General features: G+C 32.9%; 1 protein-coding gene across 1 annotated transcript in view; it reads right to left on the reverse strand.

The window, feature by feature from the left end:
• LOC126829571 (nonsense-mediated mRNA decay factor SMG7) overlaps window positions 1-19118 on the reverse strand; it is a 32339-nt gene extending 13221 nt beyond the window's left edge. The window contains exons 1-19 of the mRNA XM_050559521.2: window positions 18984-19118; window positions 15792-15823; window positions 15341-15458; window positions 15085-15145; window positions 14546-14617; window positions 12872-12950; window positions 12283-12375; window positions 12069-12140; window positions 9715-9868; window positions 8571-8653; window positions 7396-7629; window positions 6989-7130; window positions 6531-6607; window positions 6219-6285; window positions 5743-5856; window positions 5420-5490; window positions 3947-4002; window positions 3682-3735; window positions 1903-2802 (exon numbers count right to left, since the gene is read on the reverse strand). Coding sequence (XP_050415478.2) covers window positions 1903-2802; window positions 3682-3735; window positions 3947-4002; window positions 5420-5490; window positions 5743-5856; window positions 6219-6285; window positions 6531-6607; window positions 6989-7130; window positions 7396-7629; window positions 8571-8653; window positions 9715-9868; window positions 12069-12140; window positions 12283-12375; window positions 12872-12950; window positions 14546-14617; window positions 15085-15145; window positions 15341-15458; window positions 15792-15823; window positions 18984-19009 — 2505 coding nt within the window. The 5' untranslated portion in view covers window positions 19010-19118. The remainder of the gene's footprint in view (window positions 1-1902; window positions 2803-3681; window positions 3736-3946; window positions 4003-5419; window positions 5491-5742; window positions 5857-6218; window positions 6286-6530; window positions 6608-6988; window positions 7131-7395; window positions 7630-8570; window positions 8654-9714; window positions 9869-12068; window positions 12141-12282; window positions 12376-12871; window positions 12951-14545; window positions 14618-15084; window positions 15146-15340; window positions 15459-15791; window positions 15824-18983) is intronic.
• Between the last annotated feature and the right edge of the window lie 105 nt (window positions 19119-19223).

Genomic DNA, 19223 nt, shown 5'->3' on the forward strand with positions numbered 1-19223 from the left:
AGTAATTATTGTAAATCTGGCAGTAATTATCATTCAGAATCAATAGGCTTCTTTGCCTTATGCATGACCTTAAATGCTTCAGTATAAATTTACCAATTATATGACACAGATGGTCTAATCCATTCAATATCTCAATCATCTGATGCTCCAGAGAGTTGATTATGGGCTTGTCTTGTGAAAAAATGTTTACCTAATACAACATCTGAAGCCAGAAAAAAACCCTGCAATAGGCTGATTTAGCTCTTACATAATGTATCTTAATTTTCTTTAATATTTAGGTCAACATGAGTTTTTATTGATTAGGAAAGATTTGGTATTTGTTTTAAACAAAAAAGTACATCTCCTTTGTCATAAAACTTCCATTTATATCACATTCATTACAAGAACTCTTTATAAAACAAATTCAATTTACAAGTATCGTCCAATTACACTGCAATTCCCCTGAATGGCCCTGATATGCAAATTTTTATAAGTGACTGCTGTAAAGTAATTTTATAGGTAAAGCGGTAATTTGAATAACAAATTTGAGCAGTACCAAATTCGGAATATCAAAATATCATCATTTTCATAGCTCAAAAAACAAAATTAGGTCATACAAAACAAATATTCTGTGTGTTATAGTTTTGCTAGATTTTTTGTCATTGGATGAGGCCACGTACAAAAAAATTCTGGTTCTCAAACAATCCTTCAAGAGGGAGATTTTATTTTTTATTTTGTCAACAGATTTTATGGCTAACCATGGTAGTTGTACATGTATTTCATCATCTGTTTATTCATATTTTTTACAGGAATTTATACTACATTAAACTGGTAAGTTGGGTATTATTTTATTTTTTCACTTCATGATTTAAAAATTTAAAGAATTATCAGCTAGGTAAAATTAAAATTGGAAATAAAAGAATGCTTACATGTTTATTACATACATTATTACATTATATAGGCTTTGCCTGTTTCCTAATCCTAATATTCAATAAAATATTGTTTAAAAAAAAAAAAAATACATACTAAAATTACTATCTTTCCGTAGAAATCAAAATTATTGATTATATTGAATTGTATTGATACAAGCAGCTGCCACGCCCACATTTTGCAAGCAATGGACAGAGAATAAGCTAAAGAAAACAACAGATTATTCGTATAATCAGGGGCCATAATCCAGGAAGTTAGGGTCTGATACGCGCAAGTATCGAAAGGAACCCAGATCTTTGCGATATGAACATATATTTTAACTTTCATCAAAAAAATGTGACATTTAGATGGGCCACAGCCTTGGTATTACATACTTTTACACTATTTGCTTACAGGAAGGGGCCATTTTGTTGGGCAGTGTCGGTCCGATCTTCACGAAATTCAAACTTAACTGCCATTATGGGCCATCATCCACGAAGTTACAGTCCAATATGCGCCAATATCGAAAGGAACCAAGATGTTTGGGTTATAAACAGACATGTACATTTTAAGTTTCATCAAAATCAGATAAAAATTGTGACCTCTAGAGTGTCCACAAGTGAAAAAATGCAAGTTTTTGTACAATCAGAGGCCAGAATCCATGAAGTTACAGTCCAATACATGCTAAAGTAAAATTAAATTCCTATAATAATTGAACAATATTTGACCGGTTGGCGTTTGCTCTCTTAACTGTAAAAACGGATCTAAAACCAGTGTTTAGGATTTATTTTGAGGCTCAGTGTCAGTTATCAATATACACATTGTACTTGCACAAAATAAACCCTATTCCAAATGAAATCTATGTGCTATTATATTCAATTTATTTGTAATACACCTGAAGATAATGACAGTACTTGTTTGTATAGCTACTGATCAACGAATATAGTGACAAACCTGTTTATATAGTGACACCAAATTTTAATCAACTTTAAATAGACTATAAACTAGACCTACTTGTATAGTAAGAGGTGAATATCCAGCCATCATACTTTTTCCACTTTGTAACATAGATTCACTGGTAACAAATCTAGGCATGTTGTTAGGAGCAGGTTGTCGAGATCCACCACTAGAAGGGGTAGTTCCCACATAATTCACATTAGAGAAGGCCGGGAAATTTGGCAACATCTGGCCTGGTTTCATCATTCTCTGTTGCATTGTTGTTGGTCCTGGAGGGAGATCAGATCCTTGATTATAATTCATGTGTGGTGGCATTATTCCTGGAACATTTGGTACTCCTGCTTGATTCATTCCCATTATTCCTTTAGCAGCATTTGGCCCCATGGCTGCCATTTTGATAGCATTAAGTAGCTGAAGGTTGGGTGGTGGAGTCATAGGTCCCAGGTTCTGATTAGGTGGCATCATATGTGGCATTCGCATCTGGCCTGTAGCCATAGGTGGCATATTTTGACTTTCACTGTAGGTCTGACCTTGACCTTGGGCTGGTGAAGACATTCTGAAATGTTCTTGTTGGTATGGTGACATACCAGGAACCATATTATATTGTGGTGGATGATTGGGGCTGGAATCGTGCTTTGGTGGACTGGAGACATCTTGAAATTGTCCTCTTTGTACAGACATGTTGGTAGGGTTCCTGTAACCATAGTTACTACCTGGTGATAGAGATGCTTCTTCTGCAGGTGGTGAAGTAACATTTGATGTTTGGTTGTTAAATTGTTGTTGTTGTTGATGATTTTGTTGATTTTGTTGATTCTGTAGTCGAGGAGGGAGTTGACTTTGGTTCAGTCTGCCCTGACCGCCATGTCTCATAAACTGAGGTTCAGTGGTAGGTATGCCTAAAATATATTTTGGTGACCTTTGACCTGAAGTCGTGTTCTCTGTAGTCACAACCTCCAACTGAAAAAAACAAAAGATTAGTTCTTTTGTGAAGAATTACATCCAAAGGTTTATTTAACACACTCATTAACTACTAGCACATTAATCTTTAATAAAAAAAACTTCATAAATTCCATAAATCAATCTGCTTAATGCTTTTTGATGCAAGGAAACTATAGACCTAGATTCATCAATCTCATTCAAGTTCCATGGCATCAAAAAAGCAAAGTTTTTATCTCTGCTTAGCCTTACACTCAGTCAAGACATTACCCTAATGAATATCTACGTAAAGTTCCAACTTTCTACCTCAATTACAAATAGAGATATTGTGTTCCAAAAGGTGTGACGGACAGACAGACAAACCAATTTTAATATTCTACTACTTCCTCCAAAAGATTAATAGGCTGAGGATGAAAGAATCATATATTTTTCTTATATGCACAGTCTATTTATATCAATAATGGAACTACTCGAATAATACAACTTTAATTTTTTGTTTATCTTACAAAATAGAGAGAGTAATGGAGTTTAACGTCCACTCGACACAAACTAGATTATTTCGGTACTAACATATGGTTTAATTCTATTTCAATAATTGACTTGCGCATAGGTGTCTTTTAGCAGTGGAAAGGAAACCAGAGGACCTGGAGAAAACCCACGTGGTTGGACAGGCGTCCCTAATCCTTGTCACGTAGAAGTGGGGAATCAAAACCCCACCACTTCACTTTGTGACAGAGCTTATGGTTTCAAGCATACCCACTACACCATGGTAAAGTGCATCGTTAAAATAGAGCCGTAATATCTGGCAATATCCCTTTATAACTAACATCTGTATGTATTATTTGTAGCTTTTAGTGGATACAGGCCGTTAGTTAAATTATGTCTTAGATCAAAACCAACCTTTTTATTTACATCGCCACCACCCATCTTTTGTCCATGTTTCTGGTAAATTGTCTACAAAATAAATACAAAACTAATGAAACATTGTGAGAAATGGAAAATAATAATAAAATGGGCATAAAGATTCATCAATAAATCTAGAATTAGAAAATAATTAAGAAAAACCTAGCCATTCAGCAAAATTCTGTACCATCCATCCGCAAACTAAAGGAGTCATGTTTTTTTTAAATTAAATACTATAATAAATGTAGTAATAAACAATAACCTGCATGGCAATATTTTGTCGACCACTTTTTTTCTCTGATGGTTGAGTAGGTGTACCTGAAATATTAAATTTTTAACCTAGGGTAATTAATTGTGTTAACTACAATATAGATTAGTTAAGGTTACTGGGTTTTTAAGAAGTCATGTTCAAAAATGAAATATTAGTTAATTATGTAGTAAGTAATTGGGATTGTATTTTCATAATTAAGTTATGATGGTGGCTTTAGTCTTTGTTGTTATTTTGTCTTAATTATTTTGATGTTTTAATTGTTATAATTCGTTTAACATATGGATGCACATGGATGTACTATAAATGTATGGTTGGATTTAATATTGTCCATTACTCGAGAAGGATACTTGTAAAAGTATTGGAATGTTGCATGTAATAAACTAAGATGTAGTAAATCCATAAAGTTATGTTATTATGAATATTATACCTCAAGGATATTATTAAATTCTTTATAAATGTTTAGAATTGTAACACTTTATAACTGTCTAGGGTTTATCAGTTTCTAGTGTTGTATCAGTGTATAACAGTCTAGGGTTTATCAGTTTATAGTGTTGTATCAGTGTATAACTGTCTAGGGTTTATCAGTTTATAGTGTTGTATCAGTGTATATAGTCTAGGGTTTATCAGTTTATAGTGTTGTATCAGTGTATATAGTCTAGGGTTTATCAGTTTATAGTGTTGTATCAGTGTATAACAGTCTAGGGTTTATCAGTTTATAAAAATCTATTGTTGTATCAGTTTATAACTCTAGGGTTTATCAGTTTATAAATGTCTATGGTTGTATCAGTTTATAACTGTCTATGGTTTATCAATTTATAACTGTCTAGGGTTTATCAATTTATAAATGTTTTGGGTTGTATTAGTTTATAACTGCCGGGGATTGTGTCAGTGTACAACTTTCTGGGGTTGTATCAGTTTATAACTGCCTAGAGTTGTATCAGTTTATAACTGTCTACGGTTTATCAATTTATAACTGTCTAGGGTAGTATTAGTTTATAACTGCCTAGGATTGTGTCAGTGCACAACTTTCTGGGGTTGTATCAGTTTATAATTAAACTGCCTTGGATTGTGTCAGTGTATAACTGCCTGAGGTTGTATCAGTTTGTAATTGTCTAGGGTTTATCAGTTGATAATTAAACTGCCTGGGATTGTTTCAGTGTATAACTGCCTGGGTTTATATCAGTTCGTAATTGTCTAGGGTTTATCAGTTTATAATTAAACTGCCTGGGATTGTTTCAGTGTATAACTGCCTGGGGTTGTATCAGTTCGTAATTGTCTAGGGTTTATCAGTTTATAATTAAACTGCCTGGGATTGTTTCAGTGTATAACTGCCTGGGGTTGTATCAGTTCGTAATTGTCTAGGGTTTATCAGTTGATAATTAAATTCCCTGGGATTGTTTAAGTGTATAACTGATTAGGGTTGTATCAGTTTATAACTAATTGTACTATCTAAAAAATACATACCTTTAGCCACAACTGTAGAGTGAAATTCAAGTTTACCGGTTTTACCTGTCTGACATGTTAAAACCTTGTTCCTATAAAAAATAAACATGCTTTCACTAAGTCAAAAAAATGGGAAAGAAATGAGTTTCAATTTCCATTAATAAAAAACACCATGTAACTTTGGAAAATCATGATAACTATTTATTATTTCGTTTGATGGTAGAAAGATGAACTTACTCCCTGCGAAGTAAAATCGTGGATTTCTACTATATTATTGTTGCTGAAACTTTAATTTACTCAATACTTAAGATCATTAATCCATTGAAATGAACAACATGACCTACCCTGTTAATTCTTGAGCAATTTTTTTCCCATGAGCCACCAATCTCTGACATCTTAACTGAGCTTCAATATTTGATGGTACATTATCAAGAGAAAACTTACTATAACTTAGTGTACTGAAATTTAAAATACTACTATTATATTAACCGTTATTTTAAACATTACATTATTTTTTCAAGAAAGGTTAATTTATTATCTTCACATGAATAATTTAAAGCTATTGGGTAAGAAAAATTGGACTTTCAAAGTTGAAAAGATTATTTGTAAAATTGTCTATTCTTGTAATTATAGACTGGACCATATAATTACATTATAAATTATAATAGAAATAGAATAATAATAACAAAATGTTCAAGTTGATGCCACACTGGACTCCTTAGATCTAAATTTCTGTCAGTTCATTTCACAGTATCTAAATAAAAATAAAGAAAAAAATGGCTGTGCTTAAGATATTTCAATAATTAGTTTATTACTTTACCTCTGGCATTTTTCAATTGGTCTAAAACATCTTAAATCAACATCTTCTGGTAAGGGTTGTTCTCCATCTAAAATAATCAATCTATCAAATATGCACAAACATGGGCATTGACAATATCATGACCCTATTTTAATGTGGGTATACACAGAATTGCTTCTAGGTAACTTTAAATGAATTATTTTGTTTAAAATTCTATCTGCACATCATTTAAAATATGACTGACAGATTATTACAGAATTTTTCAGCTGTTGATAGTAATAAAATGAAAATGTTTTCTAATGTAGAAAAAACTGAGTGCCAAAGTTGACTTACATTTTGATAAATCTACATTTTCCTTGTCTGGTGATGACTGAATATTATTCAATAACTTGGCCAGATGACTCCATAAACTTGAAAACATGAATAGTATGAAACTGACAATATAATGATCAGAAACCACAAGTAATCAAATAGTTATGGGACTATCAAAACTGTAGGTGACTTACTGATAGGTTTGAGATTGTGGCTGTTATATTTGAACTTGTTTTAATGGCTATTTTAGATAAGATTGAAAAAGAGTATTTGAATCATCTTTTCATTGAAAATATGAATTGCTAATCCAAGAGCATTACTAATTATTGATCTTTCCATCCAAAAATAACTTTTCAAATATAGATGATGATAAAATTAATACTTTAATGTTCAATGGTCTATTTTGTACTTATAACATTATGCTTTAAATTACGACTTATTAAATTATTTTCCATTTCCTCAAATTATTTTTATCTTACTTTGAAGACGGTATAGTAGAGATCAGATCATTATTTAAACTCAACCAGTCCAGTATAATTTTAATAGCAGGTAGCGTAAAGAATTCTCTAGCTTTCTGTTCTTGTTTAGGTGTATTCTGTACTAGACTCTCTAATAATCCACCTATATAAAACATTCAAATACAATGTATAAAAACTGACATCTCATCCTGTTATGGAGTATTTTAATCCTTGACATACATTTTCAAAACAATATATAATGATATATCTGTAATTTATATTTTGTACACCCCTATTGCTCTGTTACTACAACAACTGCAAGAGTGATATCGCAGGAAAGTTTATCTGTTAAGTATCTCATCAAGAAAACATCTAACAAAAAATAACAATGGCAGTCAAGCCTACACCTCTATATGTCTCAAACTTACAGATGAAAGTAAAAACCAGTTCATAACTCTTCTCTTCATCTCGACAGAACTGTATAGCTTTTGCTGCCGGACCAAAATTTCCATCCTCTCCGGGATCATTTCTAGCATGATGAACAGAGAATATTGTTACAGTAACAAACTGTAACAATAAACTGGTATGAAAACTTTGTGATGTAATATGTGCTGGTAGACTTGTTAACAATCTCTCCTTTAATATACCAGCTTTGGTTAAATCTAAAGACAAATAAAACAATTAAATCAATTTTTCAACATCTACATCTTTGTCCCTGTCTAGTCGTCTATCTTTAAAGGGCATTTTGTGCAAGCAATTATATATAATAACAGACAACCATAAACATTTGTGGATAACATTCATTGCTTGGTAACAGTGAGAGTACCATCATTGAAATGCTGCAGTTAATAAACCTAGTGAAAGTTCTCCATAAAGGTTTGCTGTTATATACATTCAACTGGCTCATTTAATTTAAGTTCGAAGACGTGAACTTGGCTTAGACTGACCGAAGATAATTTTTATTTTCCTCGAGTAGATATAAACATAATTTAACAGTATGCAAAAAACTTTTAATAATATTGACTAGAAAGTGTCAAGTATATACTCCAGGGGGTATTTCCAACTTTTTATGCATGTTTATTTATATTTAAAAGGTGATAAACTGAAATTATTGACATTTTATAAAACATTCTGAAAATATTTCCTGAGAATGTCACGATATCTGTTTCCAAGGATATTACTCAGCTCTACACTCAGCCATAGTTTACGGGAAATAACTTGAAATTGAAGAATATTTCTAAATATTCTTATGCCTCTTCCATAAGACATCATTTCGATAAAATTTTGGATTTTGAAGGTTCGAAAGAACAAAGTAATATTTTTAAAATATGTCAAGACAAAATAAAGTAAAGAAGTGGAAATAAATCTGGTATGAAGGGCTAAAAGATGCCTGTACCGCAGGAGCATCAAAAATATTTCAATTCTCTTTTGTTTTGTTTCTAAGGCTAAGGTGGAAGTTTGATAATTACAGTTTTAAAATGAGCCTCATTATGCATATTCAGAAAGCAAATTTTCTGAGAATACTTTTTAGAGCTTTAAAACAGGACGTTAGTCAACTTTATGAAGGTTTATATCTTTAAATAATGGTTAAACATAATTTTACCTGCAGTTAAATGCACTAAGGCATGAAACTGTAGAAACACACTTATTACTTCTGTCATAGACAACTTTCCTTTGTAATCCACACTGAAAAATTCAAAATCTAATTCATATCTAAAGAATTTAATAAGTGTATGTATTAGTGATTCTGAAATGTAGTTTAAATTAAAAAGGAGACAGGTTAAGCAAGACATATAATCAAACCAGCGGCTGCCAGGCAGGATACGCCCACATTTTCGAGAGATGGATAGAGAACAAGCTAAAAAGAAAGTGATTTTTCCTACAATCAGGGGCAATAATTCAGGAAGTTACGGTCCGATATGCGCGAATATCAAAAGGAACCGAGATCTTTGGGTTATCAACTTACATTTCAAGTTTCAACAAAATCGGATAAAAATTGTGACCTCTATAGGGTCCACAACCTTGATATACCATATTTTTACACTATTTGAGAACGAACGGCGGCCATTTTGTCTGTCAATTTTGGGCCGATTTTCACGAAATTCAAACTCAGCCATCCTTAGGGTGTAATGGTGATATAATAATACAGTTTTTTAAATCGGATAAAAATTATGACCTCTATAGGGTCCACAAGCTAAAAGGCGATTTTTCGTACAATCAGGGGCCATAATTCAGGAAGTTACGGTCCGATATGCGCGAATATCGAAAGGATCTTTGGGTTATCAACTTACATTTCAAGTTTCAACAAAATCGGATAAAAATTGTGACCTCTATAGTGTCCACAAGCTAAAAACGTGATTTTTCGTACAAAATGGGATAAAAATTGTGACCTCTATAGTGTCCACAAGCTAAAAACGTGATTTTTCGTACAAACAGGGGCCATAATCCATGAAGTTTCGATCTGATAGATGCCAATATCGAAAGCAGCCGAGATTTTTTGGAGATAAACCTATATTTCAAGTTTCGTCAAAATCGGGTAAGAATTGTGACCTGTAGAGTATCCACAAACAAATTGTGGACGTACAGACGGACGTATAAAAATAGATCTTGCTATTGTATCTAAAAGAGACTATTGTAATTTGTAATAAACATGGTAGACTGCAATATACATGTAGTACTGTCCACTTTTAGGAAGAATCTTTCTGGTAAAACTAACAATATGAACACATGGTACACTATGTACTTACACATCCTTAGCTAATTTTGTGTAGAACTTTTCTAAATTCGTAGCAGCTACAGGAAATGGATGTCGGACATCTAAACTTCTTATATAATAAAAGACAGTTAAAAGTTTATTTCCTCGGGCAGCTTCTAGAATTGCCATCTGATTATATGGCTGTCCTGAAAAAAATATTTGAACATTAGAATATGTTTTCTTGGCACAACAAATATTTTTTTTTAGTTTACATCTGTCAGGTAGTCAATCTGAAATTTTGTACTGATCCTAGTACTATTGTTGTGTTATGGGTGTTCTGTTCTGGGGAAGAATGAAAAAAAAGGAACTACTGGGTACTCCTAAATAAATACAAATGAATAAATAGTGCTTACTATTTGTACTACTTATAGTTAATCGGAGACACATTCATCAAGAATCAAAAGAGCATGTCACTAAACGGCAGAGAGAGAGAGAAATGGGGTTTAACGTCCACTCAACACAGACTAGGTCATTTCGGGTAGGGGTCTTTAGCAGTGGGTAGAAACTGGAGGACCCAGAGGAACCCCACGAGGTTGGAACGCAACCCTACTCCTTGTCATGTACAGCAGGGGATTGGAAATCACGCTAGTTGACTCAATGACAGGCCATATGAATATGAAACAGCGCGTACGTGCTAACCATTCGGCCATCCAACCCCCTGAATCATAAATGAGATATGATCTCTGGGGCCTGTTTCACAAAATTTTAACTAAAGATAAAATCCAAATTTTAGTAGATACTTCAATTTTGATTGGCTAAGCACCAAAATCAATCTAATATTATCTAATCAAATTACTAAAATTTGGATTTTATCTTAGTTAAAATTTGGTTAAACAGGCCACTGGAAAAAAAGGGGGATGTATCACATAGGTCAAAGTTGCAAGAACCATATGTATGAACAAAGAACTGTTTCCATACACTTTGTAATCTTCTTCTTGTTTGTGTTCTTGGGCGACACTCTTTAGAAAAAAAGTCTATGGCTTCACCAATTCCTGTATGATTGTCACTAAAAGTAACACAATGTCCGATAATGCTCTTGAGATAAATTTACTATATATTTGCAGTGTGGTTACCAATTTTTATTGTCTGAAGCTGACATATAAGTTTTCATAGTAACAAGGTAAATGCCACAGCAAAATTCTCATTAAAATTGTCCAAAATCTAAGGTATATATACTGATTAGCAGCGTCTGGAAAAATGGGCTCCAATATATGTAAGTTGTCTTAAGGGCGTAGAGTACTCTAAATTGCACATTTCAAAGCTAGCACTGTAAGTTTTGTTCATTAGATGTGTATGATGTATTTTGTTATTTCGGGTGATAAATTACATATTAATCACAAAAACAATACCTTTTTAATTACCAACTACATGTATGTTCAAAACTTGGCCCAAAAGCATGATAATAAAGGTGCTGATGAGAACAAAAGTCTAATTTTCCCAGTTATGCATGGAATGCAAGCAGGGATTTTCAAGAAATTTGGCATGAACAATGCTAAATGAAAGTCCAAGAAATGTTTGGTTCACATTTTGGCTATAGACCGTGGTTTGTCTGGTATCTTTGAAAACGCCAAAAAATGATACGTTTTCTTGGATATTCTATAATTTTATGGGATAAAGAGCCATCGATAATCCCAACTGTAGATTGAAAGTAGAGGTTATAACTAATAAGCAACGTTTCAAAACCAATAATGTTAACAATTTTCACTTCAATGTACCTTAAAATCTCTGTTCATTATTAACCTTCAAACAAGATTTTATGATTTTGGGTAAATTCTTTGAATATGTTCACAACAAGTTTTAAAATTAAACAATTCGGATGTCAAAAGTAAATATTTACTGCAGTGCACTACTTCGCTGCACTCAAATTCATTTTATGCATTCGAAAATGGTAGTCTTCGAACTTCAAAAAAGGAAATGCGTCGTCCAGTGTGAAACTGTTGCTGGAGGCAGCCGTGATTGTATTTCCATTACTACACAACAAATGGTTGGACTGTTATGTGTCCTCTGGGTTATTTTACACATAAAACAAGTATGCAAAGTCTTAATATGATTAGCGCTGAAAAGTTAGTGTGTATCTTAGACTACTCAACGCCCATAATTAAATTTTAATATTTTCATGGTCATTGTGACCAAACCCGTTTTGACCAAATGTTTGGGCTGTTTTGTCTATAAGCCCTGTTTTTAATCAGACTGAATCCAAGCCCTTGACATTTTTAAAATGTTTGCTTTAAATAAATGTTAAATAATCATTTTTAATACATTTTAGCAAGGATTAAGCCACTCAAAATTAAATATTGTCTGAAAAATGCAAATGATAATCAGTGGGCTTTATTAGATATAAATTACCATTTTGTGGAACTAGATTGGCTGCATGTCTGTAGTAAGTCTTAGCTTGGTCAATTTGCTGTCGATAACGAGCTGAAATTCAAAATAAAGAAAAGTATTATAAAATAATTTAATTGGTAGTTTTTTTTATTTTTAAGGAGGAAACATTATTCTTTTCAGTTTTGATGAATACTAATCTAATTTTAATTCAGATAAAGATATTTATAATACTTACCAATATCACCAAGATGTACTAAACAATGTTGACAAATATACAGACAAGAGTTCTTAGTAGGCGGATTTATCTTGGCTTTAAGAGGACATTTTTCTGAAATACAATTCAATATAATACACCTGTACTAATAGTTACAACAGAGTGAGAAAAAACATCAAGATATTTAAGGGATTTAGGAATCCATTACAAACCACCATGTACATCAAGCAGGTGTTACCCTGACAAGTGAACATGAACCTGAGACATTCCAGTCAAGCATCCGCTGCCTCGGAACATTTCATGTTCCCCCATCATTAGCCTCCAAGTATCTACTCAGGATTTATTTAATAATTCTTTCTTCATAACTGAAAAACCTAGAAGAAATAGTGTGATACATTCCTCCGTGCAATGCAAAATCTTTGTATTGAAATCACAATTTCAATGGTACCAATGCACTGTTTTAAGGCACACAAAACCCTCATAATACAAAGGAAGTGTATAGTTTTAATGTGTTGATAAGTTTATAATTATCTGTAATATGAAATTGTAAAGTGATAATCACATCACTACTAAACCTATACAATAAAAACAAAAGAAAATGGATGATTACCTTTCATTACACCATAAGCTGATGATTTACGTCTGAATGGTAAGTCTAATTTAAATGTTGTACAGACCAGCTGTAGAAACTAAAATACATACAAAAAATTATGATATATTTCATGCATTACTAATTAATATTTAATTTGATTAAAACACAGATCCTATTTCAGAAAGATAGGATGATAACTTTTGGCGTTAGAGAGTTCACAAGGTTAAACAACGTTAAACAAGGGCCATAACTCTAGAAGTAATAAACAGAAATTGCTGGAATTCAATAGGCTTCTTTGTTTCCCTAATTTACATATTGCAAATAAATTTCACAAAGATCAGATGTTAACTTTTGGCATTAGAGCGTTCACAAGGTTCAACAAAGTGAAACAAGGGCCAGAACTCTAAACATAATAAACGGAAATGATTGAAATTAAATAGGTTTCTTCATCTCAATAATGCAAACAACAAATATCACTTTTAAAACAACTGGATGATAACTTTTGGCATTAGAGCGTTCACAAGAAATTGTGGACGATGGATGGATGAACGGACGGACCGACGGGGCGAATGGCGATGGCAATATATGTCCACATTTCTATGTGGGCGTATAAAAATAATAACAATAGATAATTTCTCAGCTTGGATTTAATTAAGATTAGAACAAGGCCCATCAAAAGATTTTAGCCAACACTTATCGCTGACTTTATTGTATACAGTGGATGCCAAATTTTGCACATGTTTCAACTACTCATAATTTTGTAAAAACTGAACACAATTTTGTGACTGATATTCCTTTTTTTACAAAATATTTTGAAAAGGATTCTTAACTCCTTAAAGATGGGTTCCTGCGTACAAACTGGGTGATTTAATGATATATATGGACTAAAAACATATTCAAACTAATTAATTTGTCATAACTTTGCTTCAAATCCTTCTCAAACATTGTAACTGCGAAGAAATGTCCTGTTATAAAAATTTGATCAAGTCAGGTCATGTTTACGTCCCGTGACTTACCTTTCTTGGAAGTCAGAGGAGAATTCATTGCATACATAAGACGATGTTGTCTTTAATCGCTTACTATTTATTACAAATATCAAATCCTAATTAAATTCTCGGATTATCCACTACCCGCGTCTTTTTTCATCATTTTTATCTCAGAAAGTGTTGTATGTCTAACTCTTCATAAAGTTTATCAACTTGTACATCAAGCGCTCAATGTTCGCGTGTGACCTTTGACATCACGCGTGCAGGAATTCCTAATCGTCGGGCTGTTGATTAGGGGAACCCTTACATTTTTGTTCTGTATACGCTCCATGAGTGTTTTTCGGGGAATCCAGTATTTTTCCAGTAAGATTGGATGTCTCTACTTTCATCAAACTTACCATACTTTTATTGGAAATAACCACCCGATAAATACTTTTCTGGGAACCCATGGCCATCTTTAAATGACGATCAGCTGCTTTAATAATGATATACAGATTTCTGTGATTCATTCCTTTTTACCATATAATATTTGAAAATTTGATAAAAATTTCCCAAATTTCAATGAGGTTCTTCCAAATGACCCAAGGAATAATCCCTGCAAATTTGAAAAACAAATCTGTTTTAATAACTAAGAAGTGGTGAATGGACGTCCAGTGACAGGTGACAGAAGTCCACATTAAACTTGTGTGTATAAAAAGAAGAGTACCTGGAGATAGAATCCACTTGCATTCTCCAAAAATAAATTAAGACTAGCTTGACTTTCTCCTCTTTTTGTATTCTGAAAAATATTTCAATACTGATATTGACTTTGTTCAGTTTTAAATTTAAGCCCTGTCTCTCGCATAATTGGCCTGTTTTACAAATAACATAAGACTGGGTGCGAGAAGAGGGACGGCAACGCTCCTTAGACAAGGTGACTAAAGCTGAACAGGCTAATACATCTGCATGGCTACTGGATCAAAAAAAGGGTATCACAACCCGAAACATTATTCATTAACAATCTTCACTTCTACCAAGTCTGTTGTGCTACTGTTGAGCGGGGATTCTTAAATTCCTTTTAAATAACATAAGACAAACTATATGTTTTTAGACTTCTTATTCGTGCAGTTTTTATCAAATCTAACATCTCCAGTCTCCACGTGTTAGCAATGGCAAGTATAAAGATACATATATTATGCTGACTGTATAACTTATTTATTGCATTCGTTTTTTTATTGACGACAAAAGAAAATGTCTCGTTTTTACCTGTTTATCTTTTGTCTGAGCCTGAAGTATATTTATCTGATTCTTAAATGCATGATTCCACCTGAAAAATAATTATAAAATAATAATATGTATTATTTTACTAATCTATCCAGTATCCATATCAGAATCATATGCTGAAACATTTGTTTTTCCTGTAAGTCTTGATTCATCATTATAATCTATTTAAAATTCTATCCTTCCAAAACATGCAGATAAATTTCCTATTCTCCAGAATAAAGTACACAAAAACACTTACAAATCTTGTTCAACCTTTTTATCCAGTGCATATTCTAGATCCATTAAAAGAAGTTTCTTGTAAAGATCCTCTAGTCTTTGACGTGGCACCCATAGTTCTGGTATACTTTTACTGGAATCTACAAATGATATATTTGTGACATGATTTTAAAAAAATAATCCTGTCAAAAATTAAAATGAAATAATAGTAAGTAATTAGGATTAGCAAATGTATGTTCAAATTGAAAAATCTTATCAAAATGTTTAAAAGCCTTGGCTTAAATGTCAGTAGGCTGTCTCATTCAAAAAGAAAGTTTATTCAGCATAAAGGTCTACAATACAAAGTCATGCTTTAAAATAATAAGGAAATAAAGTTAATCTACTAAGTCCTTTTAAACTTCTTAAAGTGTTTCCTTAGGATTACCGACTAGTTAGTTATGAATGAAGAACAGAAGGAAAGAAAAGAATTTTACCAGAAACTGTAACTTTCAATGAATCTGCTTGCCTGAAGAGAACAAAAACAGATTAAAAAATATCACAAAATTGTGTTTACATATTAATGTGGTTCAGCTGTTGATAAATGTACTCCAATGCTAAAATACATTTGGTGTTCCCTTCAGTCCTAAATTTTGTTATCTATACTAATATTTGTGACTGTTGTTTGTCTGTCTGTTCGGGGTTGGCGGCTACACTAGGTCTGCCCCGAGTCTGAAATTTGGGGTATAGGGGTGTTTGGACCGGGGAGTAACATAGGCCAGGTGGCGTTAGTCTACCACTTCCGGTTTCGGAGTTATGACCCCCGAGGGAAGCCGGGTATCCTGCTAGTCATATATAAAGCACATAGTTAGATATAACTCTTTAAACTACAAAAATATCTGTTTTTATACTAGGAACTGATTCCATACAATTGGTAATCATCTTCTTGCCTAAATTCCCCATTCAGGCATTGTATCAAACACCAGATTAAGACAATAAATATCATTGCTGTTTCTGGTGATAATTTATGTTTCAGCTGATTTTTATTTTAGAAAAACGGTACTAACAGATCTAAATCTTTATTGCCAAATGCACATTTAATCACCATCTTAAGAGTAACCTGTGACCAAGGGAAAAAGACTCAACTAGGCCCAGGGGTAAATTTGTATCTTGATGAAGTCTTGGGTGTAATATACATGTATGTAGAGTGAAAAGATATCATCTGAACAGTGGATAAGATTTAAGATGCTGAACTAATCATCAAAAATCCAGTAGCCTCTCCAGAAGTTTTATAGAAGCCGAAATTATGTTTTAGAACTGACTATATTTTGATATGCCAAAAACCCATTTTACAAACCAACTGAATGTTTTGTATGAGTGATGGCAAATCAACAGAAAGCTACCAAACCAGAATTTATTCACAATCTCCAAAATAGCTCTTTTTATAAAAGTCAATGATAGTAAAAATATATAGACCAGGAACTGAGCATTATGTCATTGCCACCATCATGGAATTGTGACGCCATATATCAAAAATTGATGTGCAATTGTCCACGGAACAATCAAGGCAAGTTTCATGTTGATTGTACTTGAATTGGCAGAACCCTTGGGTTTTTATTTGAAGAGCTTCGTCCACAAGAAGAGCAACAAGACATGAATCGCTTGTGGTGAGTTCCTGGTCCAAAAATGGCAACCTCAAATAAATTTTATGAAATAAACGCTTTGATATCTTTTATGTTATAATAACAAGATTATTTCTGCTGATCTTGCAATGGATAAGACATTTCTTTAAAAGGAAGTATTTGAATAATTTGATAATATATAATGTGACCAGTCCTTCAAGTTTAAGGCGCACTTTCAATCTTGCGCCTCTCAACGCACCTCAACTTATCTTCAGGGGAGTCGTTAAATACGCTTGCAATTAGATAAATCCCTCTCCTAAATATTGAGATTCTTAAATTACTGTACTTTCAGTTTTTTGTTTATCTTTAAAACTGCATATGTTGGAGTAAAGTGACCTCCTCCTTCGAGCTATGAGCATTTCCATGGTAAAACTAGGGCTGTCATAATTATTCACCAAACATACTGAATGCTAATGTAAGACTCGTTTTAATTGGATAGAAGTCTAAAATCAGCCAATAGATGTTAGACAGCCTAATATGTTGCTGGATGTTGATGGAGAAAATCCGCAGGAATGATAGAATGACACGTTTAATAATAACATTACGTTGTTTAAAATGTTTGCATATACCGCTTGTCTCATTGTCATTGCGTTGATTATCACTATCAATATGTCGGGAGATGGTCAAAACTGTATGTGACATTTTTAAATTGGAAGTACTGTAGGGCAAATAGCCACGGAGGGGGACAAAAATGGGTTTGTAAAATTGGTTTGGTCTTTAGTGCAAATGTGTGCGCTAAGCATGCTGACAAAGTGATCAATCTGACGAAAATTCATGGAACATATAAATGACATAAAAAAGAGAATTTGGCTCTTCTTAATGTAGCTAAGTCTCTAACTCAATATCATCCAAAGGCTTTGACATTCAAAAACACAAATTATTTGTCAATTTAAATCAACATTAATGTTGTGATCTTACCGGGAAAAGATGGGCTTCTGATATCCAATATTTTAAAAGACAAAATAAATATTTTACCATTGGTACCTGATTCATGTACCATAATTGCGTTTCAGTGCTATTTGTAACCAGGAAACCCGAAGATTGAGGCTAGACATATTCCACACGCCATGTCAAACGGCGATATTCTAATCTGGAGAGCATGCGGAATAAATACTATTGGTGTAGACTAGAATAACCAGACGCTAGAGACTGCTATTTGATTGAGACTTCTGACATATTTTGCCCAACATAATTGAGTTAAAAATTAAGAGTAAAAATGGAAACAGTTAAATGTAAACCAGTTTATAAACATTCATATTACATTATTATATGCGCTGTCACCCATTTGTGCCAATTTCTAGGTCCCAAATATTAGTGATTTAGCTCCTTTAATTTAGAAATTTTAGAATTACTCTTGCAATTTAATTAAGATGAATCTTTTACAAAAGCTTTTTTTTCTCATTTTGGGAATTGGCAAGAGTGTTTTTTTATGGCTCCCGCTGCCCGCACAATTTCATAAAGGTGAAGACTGATGTGACATCAAGACAACTGTTTGGTGTACAGAGTATGAATTTAAAACATGTTGTGCATGAGGACTTTATAAAATCTAAACAGTGTGTGTCATTTAGCTCTCAAGGTGATTACATTTGATGAATGCACAGGAAAGCCTCTGTGGACCCTATCTATGTGAAAACTTCCCACACCGATTCTCTTCAAGACAAAATCTGATACTGATGACTGATGACTGATGTCAGTAATGATCTGGCATTTGACTTTTTAAATCTATCACTAGAGACCTTGCCTTTTGGAGTGGTCTGATATTTCAGATTACCTCTGAACACATCAGCAGTTATTTATTTAAAGAAAACGAATTCTTGTGGGTCATAGTGTAACACTGTCTTCTGTTTAGTTTATAACAGTGCAATAAATTAGTATTGACTGACACAGTAAGCTACATAGTTTTATCATATTCATTGACAAGTCAGTTCAGAAACTAAAAAGTGAATACTAATAGTTGCATAAATACCACTGCCAGCTAATATTCACGGTTTTTGTAGTAATAATTACCTTAAAACCTGAGAAACTGAGCTCATGGCGAGGCAGAGCTCAAATATGTACCACTATTTTACAAACATGTTGAATTAAAAGTTAGAAAGTTGTCAAACAAAATGCCTATTTTTAACTTCCTTCCCAATTTTTATTCCGTTCCGGTTTAATAAACGGTCCCTTCAGGGGGGATAACTCTAACCATAGAAATATAATACTTCTATGCTCTTACACCTTTTTCTTTTTTCGCACATCAAAATG

Source organism: Patella vulgata, chromosome 1, assembly GCF_932274485.2.
Source record: "Patella vulgata chromosome 1, xgPatVulg1.2, whole genome shotgun sequence".
Lineage (NCBI taxonomy): Eukaryota > Metazoa > Mollusca > Gastropoda > Patellidae > Patella > Patella vulgata.